Source organism: Perognathus longimembris, chromosome 13 (assembly GCF_023159225.1).
Source record: "Perognathus longimembris pacificus isolate PPM17 chromosome 13, ASM2315922v1, whole genome shotgun sequence".
In the NCBI taxonomy this organism is placed as follows: domain Eukaryota; kingdom Metazoa; phylum Chordata; class Mammalia; order Rodentia; family Heteromyidae; genus Perognathus; species Perognathus longimembris.
The window spans coordinates 60,510,270-60,517,461 of record NC_063173.1 but is presented as its reverse complement, the minus strand read 5'-3'; the positions used below and the strand labels follow the sequence as shown (position 1 = coordinate 60,517,461).

Below are 7,192 nucleotides of genomic sequence, written 5' to 3'. Positions count from 1 at the left end.
TCCCGTCACACACACGCACACACGGACACACACGCACACACAGACACACACATACAGACACACACAGCCACAGGACACACAGCCACAGCACACACAGCACACGGAGACCGTCCGTCACACACACGCACACACGGACACACAGACACACACACAGACACACACATACAGACACACACAGCCACAGGACACACAGCCACAGACACAGCACACGGAGACCGTCCCGTCACACACACGCACACACGGACACACACGCACAGACACAGCCACAGCACACACAGCACACGGAGACCGTCCCGTCACACACACGCACACACGGACACACACGCACAGACACAGACACAGCACACACAGCACACGGAGACCGTCCCGTCACACACACGCACACACGGACACACACGCACAGACACAGACACAGCACACGGAGACCTTCCCATCACACACACGCACACACGGACACACACGCACAGACACAGCCACAGCACACACAGCACACGGAGACCGTCCCGTCACACACACGCACACACGGACACACAGACACACACACAGACACAGCCACAGCACACACAGCACACGGAGACCGTCCCGTCACACACACGCACACACGGACACACAGACACACACACAGACACAGCCACAGCACACACAGCACACGGAGACCGTCCCGTCACACACACGCACACACGGACACACAGACACAGCCACAGCACACACAGCACACGGAGACCGTCCCGTCACACACACGCACACACGGACACACAGACACAGCCACAGCACACACAGCACACGGAGACCGTCCCGTCACACACACGCACACACGGACACACAGACACACACACAGACACACACATACAGACACACACAGCCACAGGACACACAGCCACAGACACAGCACACGGAGACCGTCCCGTCACACACACGCACACACGGACACACACGCACAGACACAGCCACAGCACACACAGCACACGGAGACCGTCCCGTCACACACACGCACACACGGACACACACGCACAGACACAGACACAGCACACACAGCACACGGAGACCGTCCCGTCACACACACGCACACACGGACACACACGCACAGACACAGACACAGCACACGGAGACCTTCCCATCACACACACGCACACACGGACACACACGCACAGACACAGCCACAGCACACACAGCACACGGAGACCGTCCCGTCACACACACGCACACACGGACACACAGACACACACACAGACACAGCCACAGCACACACAGCACACGGAGACCGTCCCGTCACACACACGCACACACGGACACACAGACACACACACAGACACAGCCACAGCACACACAGCACACGGAGACCGTCCCGTCACACACACGCACACACGGACACACAGACACACACACAGACACAGCCACAGCACACACAGCACACGGAGACCGTCCCGTCACACACACGCACACACGGACACACAGACACAGCCACAGCACACACAGCACACGGAGACCGTCCCGTCACACACACGCACACACGGACACACGCACAGACACAGCCACAGCACACGGAGACCTTCCCGTCACACACACACACAGACACAGCCACAGCACACGGAGACCGTCCCGTCACACACACGCACACACGGACACACAGACACACGCACAGACACAGCCACAGCACACGGAGACCGTCCCGTCACACACACGCACACACGGACACACACAGACACACACAGACACACACAGCCACAGGACACACAGCCACAGACACAGCACACGGAGACCTTCCCATCACACACACGAACACACACACACACACACACACACACACAGGGACTCGGGCAGGGAGGCGCTGGCCTGCCTTCTGTTCCTCCCTCGCAGGGAGCACAGCCCAACTCCTCCCAGCACCCAGCACCCAGCACCCAGCAGCAGCAGGCGTGGTCGGGAAGGGTGTGGCTTCCGGGGCGGTCCCGGGCAGCCGAGGGCGGGGCCGGCTCACCTTCTCGCCCATGGTGAAGAGCAGCATTCCCAGCACGGTGAAGAGGCCCAGGTGGATGGTCAGCAGCAGCCCGACACTGGGGAGAGGCCGGGGCTCAGCCACTGTCCTGCCCCTGGGAGGGCTGCCCCCCCCACCCCGGGGCAGAGCCAGGCACCGCTGTTCCCGGGAGCCCGGGAGTGCTCAGCCCGTCCAGCCCGCCCAGCCCAAAGCCCCTCGGATGGACCGGGGGTGGGGGGAGGAGACTCCAGGCAGAGGGCAGGGGAGCTAGGAGGGACACTGAGGCTGATGACAGAAGGCAGGGCCGGTGTCCCCGCACCGACAGACCAAGCCGCCGGTGGCCGCCACGGCGGGACACAAGACAAAGACCATCGGAAGGACTGACTGAGCACCGCGGGGTGCGGGCAGGAAGAGCCCGGGGGGACGGCCGGGAGGAACCCCAGCACCACCCACCTGGCCATCTCGGGCAGCGACCACCGGATGCACTTCAGGGTCTTCTTCATCATGGAGGAGTTCTGCAGCAGGAAGAAGGGGCGGAGCAGCCGGCGGACGCGCAGGGACTGGGAGAGACCCGAGAAGCCCGTGGACTTGAAGCCGCCGTGCTCCCGGTGCGCCCCCCCGCCCCCCAAGCCGGGCAAGCCCCGCCAGCCCCGGCACTGGCCTGGCCGGCGGGCTCGGCCCCAGGCCGCTCTCCCGGCCCTGGCTCGTGGGCTGAGAGGCCGACAGATGCACGTGGGCAGCACGGTGGATGGCTCGAGGCCTCCCCCCTCCCATCACACCCAGGCCCACGGGATTTTCACCCACCTCCTGACAAGCAAGGCTCAGGGACACGGTCCAGTCCACCAGGGACACAGCCAGCACCACCAGGTAGGCCAGCAGCCACGGATTCTTCTGGAATTGGGCCCACCCCACCAGGTAGCCCTGTAAGGGACACGGGGGAGGGGTGCGTGGCAGGCGGGACACGGGCCCTCGTGGTGGCCGCGGGCCCCGGGGGGGGCTGCGGTACCCCCTCAAGTGTGGCCTGACCGCTGGCCCTCCGGTTGTTACTATTATCAGCTCTTACCGTACTATAAAGGTGATATACCAAGGGGTTACCATTCCACAAGCCAAGTCATGAGTATCTTAGGGGTCTGTCTGGGGTCGGTTGAGGGGCTTGCCCTCGGGGCTCAGGCTCTTTTGCTCAAGGCCAGCACTGCACCCCTTTGAGGCCCTCCGAGTGTGGTTTGTGGGCGGTGAGCTGCAGGGCAGAGCCTCATGGGGACTCTTCTGCCCGGGCTGGCTCCGATCGCCGTCGCCCGATTCCTTCCGGACCGCGTCACCCCCTCCCTGGCTCTCTCCCGGGACGTTGCCCCTTCGGTGATGGGCTCCCCCCGCCCCCGCCCCCCCGCCGGCCGGCTCTGCCTGTGCAAGCCACCACGGACGGTGTACGCGAAGGGCTCAGGAAGGCACTGCAGAAGAGGCCGAGGCAGGACCCTCCCCCCGGGAGGGGGCCAGGAGGGGCACCTGCCCGCCCCGCCCTCCCTCCCTGCCTCCTGGGGCGCCCACTCCTGAGGCCCCAGCCTGTGGATAAACACACTCCCCCTCACCTCCAACCTAGCCACTCAACTCACGGCAACTTCCTATCCGTTTAAAAACCCCTAGCCTGCCAACCACATGATGGGCTGAAAACAAGAACTGAGGAGCTGCCTGGTGCCCACAGTCACACACGCACACGCACACGCGCACACACTCGCGTGCACCCAGCGCCAAAGCCCCCTCTCCCGCCCCCCACAGGACAGGCAGGCACTGGGCCACAGCACGTCCGGAGTGAGAGGTCAGGCGGCGGCGCTGTGGATGGGAACACGGGAACCCCCAGATCGGTAGCCCTAAAAGCTTTCACCGAAGCCGCAGAAGGCCCAGCCTGGGGGGGGGGGGGGGCGGGCGGCCCTCCGCGCTGAGCTGGGAAGCCGCAAAGGCCCCAGACCGAGGTGGCCCCGAGCTCACAGTGCGGAGGCCCACTCCAGCTTCCAGAAGGATCCAGTCAGCAGCCGCCTGCGGCTCTCTGCCCTACATCCACCTCCTCTCCGCGGGGGGCCGGCAGGGTGGGCCGTGAGGAGAGACCGCCTCGCATTCCTGGGGTCCCCACGGCCAGCCCTCAGTCACCCCAGAGGATGCCCAGCCCCGGGGCACAGCGGGGGGGGGGGGGCGGGGAGCTGCCGTCCTCTCTCCCAAAGCTCAGCCAGGAGCAAAAGATTGGGCCAAAGAGCCAAGGCAAGAGGAGCGGCCGCCAGCCCGGGGCGGCGGAATGAACCGGAAGCGGCGCGGGGCGCCAGGGCGCGGGGCCCCCGATCCTCACCTTCACGGAGACGTCGGCCGCGAAGAGCAGCAGGCAGAGCGCCTCGACGCCCTCGGTCAGGCCGCAGGGCGGGGCCCAGGGCCGCGGGCGGTAGCGCACGTCGGCCGTCCAGGTGAGGGAGGAAGGGGCCTCGATGAACGCCAAGGCCAGGATCAGGAAAATGGCGAAGCTCAGGGCCCTGGGAGGGAGACAAGCCTGGTGAGAGGGCAGCCACCGCCGCCGCCCCCCTTCCCGGCGGCGCCCCCCGGAGGCGCTCTGCGTAGGACGGGCGCCCGCCCCTCCCTCGAGGGCGGATGGGGCCCCCTGTGCCACCAAGGGAGGCAGGCTTGGCCCCCAACCCGGTGAGGCCAGCCCGCCCGCGGGGCGCGCTCACCGCTGGCTCCAGTTGGAGTAATAGCACCGGTAGAGCCACAGCGAGCCGGAGTCCATTCGGTGGTAGATGGAGCGGTACTGGGGGGGGGGGGAGGAGGGAGGGGTCTCTCAGTGCTGCACACCCCGTGTTCCCTGGTTCTCTGGCTTCTGCCCCCCTCACCACACACAGCCAAGCACAGCACAGCCACTCCCCAGGAAAAGCCCGGTGGGGGGGGTGCAGTGGGGGGGGGAGCCGGGACCCCTCCCTCTGCGGCCCCCCACCCCTACACGCGACGTGACGAGACGGTGGTGGTGAGGACTCAGACCGGCTTGGCCTCGGACCAGCAGGGAACCGGAGGGGGGGCGGGCGGGGGAGACTCTCAGCCAGCGGGCGCCCCACCCACCTCGACAGCGTCTTCAATGAAGACCACAGCCTGGTGGATGCGCAGGTCCTGCCCGGCCCCGGCACCTAGGGGCAGAAGGGACACCCCGGGTGACCACCCAGGAGCACAGGGCCTGGCCCCAGGTCCCCCACCCCGCAGCGTGGCACAGGCCACCCCGCCCAGGGTGGGGTGCCAGCAAGGAGAGGGGCACAGATGTGCCCAGCGCCCCGGGCACGGCGTGGGGGTGGCCCTGCCTCCGGCGGCTGCCCGGGGGCACCGTGTAGCTAGAGGGCACGCGGAGAGGCAGCAGCACCCGCGGGGGCCTGACACCAAGCCCAGAGCGCGACTGGGCGCTCCTCATCCCCGTGGGGACGGTCCCCTGGGCGTCACCAGCCACCTGCCTGGCGCCCAGAACCCAGCACTGAGGACCAATGCCCCACTCCCCCCCAGCCCACGGGACCAGGCCACGGAGCCCAAGGGATGCCAGCCCTGCCCGAGCAGAGGGCAGCCACCGCCGGTCACCTCCGCCACCCACAATGGGGACCTCACAGCCCGGGAGAGGAGGCGCCGCCTCAGCCTGCTCCCCGAGCCCCCCTCTTGCTCTAGGCTGGCCCCTGCACGCTCAGCATCCGTGCAACCCTCGCAGACCCTCCCCAGCAGGGTTACAACACTAACACCTGCTAGAGCACTGCTGCCCACACAGCCCCTCCCCCATCAGCACTCTCCCGCGTCCCGGGACACGGGACACGGTCACAGCCGGCGAAGGAGTAGCAGGCCTCCTAGGCGAGCAACAAGAGCAAAACGCTCTCCTCAACCTTTGGCCAGGGCCCGCAGCTGAGTCAGGAAGAGCCGGTCCCCTGGGGTCCGGGCACCCTGCAGCAGCAGCACCCCCCCGCCCCCCCACAGGGAGGGGGGAGCCCAGGGGCCATCTCCAGGCCCGCGGGTGCCCGCAGGGAGGCTGAATGAGCCATTCTCACAAGCAGCCCAGCTGAAGGGCAAAGACAACGGAGGCTGTCATCAGCCACCACGACCAGGGCTCAGCGGAGATCACACACGATCACACGCGTGCCCCCCGCTACCCAGCCCCTCGCTGGGTACTCAGTCCCCTTTCCCTGCACCTGCCCACGCTCACCCGGCCTGCAAGGGGCAGCTCCAGACACCATGCCCTTGCCAAGGCCCCGGCACAGGCTGGAAGGAGGTCCCCACCCCCCTGTCGCCACACAGTATGGAGGGCCGGGAAATACGCTGCTCACCCAGCGCACCCAGAGGGGGAAGCAGCCAGGCGCGACCCGAGGCGCGGGGGGTGGGGGGGAGGCCGCCCCCGGGGCAGGGCCGTGACCCTGGCAGGTCCGGGAACCTCAGTTTCCTCATCATCACATGGAGGCTGACCGAGGTCCTCCCGCTGCTTCCTCTGGAGTGCTCTGGGAACACATCTCCACCCTCCCTAGACTCAGCAATCTCTCAGGCCACGGGCAGGGAGGGCAGTGGGCAGCTGCGGGGGGGGGGGGCAATGGAGGAACCCCCGACAGCCCAGCCCAGACTTGGAGCTGGGCTCCAAAGTCACCCCGAACACACACCCCGTGACTACTCCATCTCCCTCCAGACACCTACTACTACTGCCCTGTGGCTTGGCATAAGTAGCTCGGTTCCCTGGGCCTCAGTTTCCCCATGAGAAATGGGGGGGGCGGGGGAGGAAGGGAGTGCAACTGGCTCACGCCTGTAATCCTACATGCTCCCGAGGCTCAGCTGTGGGCACCGAGGTTGGAAGGCAGCCTGGGCAGGGAAGGTCTGTGCGACTCTCATCCCCAGTTAACCCCCAAACAGCTGGAAGCGCGGCTGCGGCGTGGGGCGCCGGCCCGGCGTGGAAAAGCTGGGGGACAGCGCCCCGATCCTGAGTTCAAGCCCCAGGACCTGCACAGAGGGGTGGGTGGGGGGGCAGGACTCGGGGTGACGGTGGACGGCGCAGGGCCCGGGTGCGACCCCCACCTCCCCCCACCCCGCCCCGCCCCGCGCGCCCCTCCGACACCCAGGTCCCGGGACGGCGGGGCCCACTGTCACTCACCCGGGCCCACCGGGTCGCCCTGCCCTCCGTGGCCGCGGCCGCCCAAAAGAGGCTCCAGCTCGCCCCGGGGCCCCGCCATCGGCCGCCAC

At 67.4% G+C, this 7,192-nt stretch overlaps 1 protein-coding gene across 1 annotated transcript in view; it reads right to left on the bottom strand.

Annotated features, from left to right (window-relative positions):
* LOC125362634 (two pore channel protein 2-like) overlaps positions 1-7,192 on the bottom strand; it is a 12,962-nt gene extending 5,770 nt beyond the window's left edge. The window contains exons 1-7 of the mRNA XM_048361448.1: positions 7,104-7,192; positions 5,063-5,127; positions 4,681-4,757; positions 4,308-4,485; positions 2,777-2,893; positions 2,426-2,532; positions 1,976-2,051 (exon numbers count right to left, since the gene is read on the bottom strand). Of these exons, the coding sequence (XP_048217405.1) occupies positions 1,976-2,051; positions 2,426-2,532; positions 2,777-2,893; positions 4,308-4,485; positions 4,681-4,757; positions 5,063-5,127; positions 7,104-7,182 (699 nt within the window). The 5' untranslated portion in view covers positions 7,183-7,192. The remainder of the gene's footprint in view (positions 1-1,975; positions 2,052-2,425; positions 2,533-2,776; positions 2,894-4,307; positions 4,486-4,680; positions 4,758-5,062; positions 5,128-7,103) is intronic.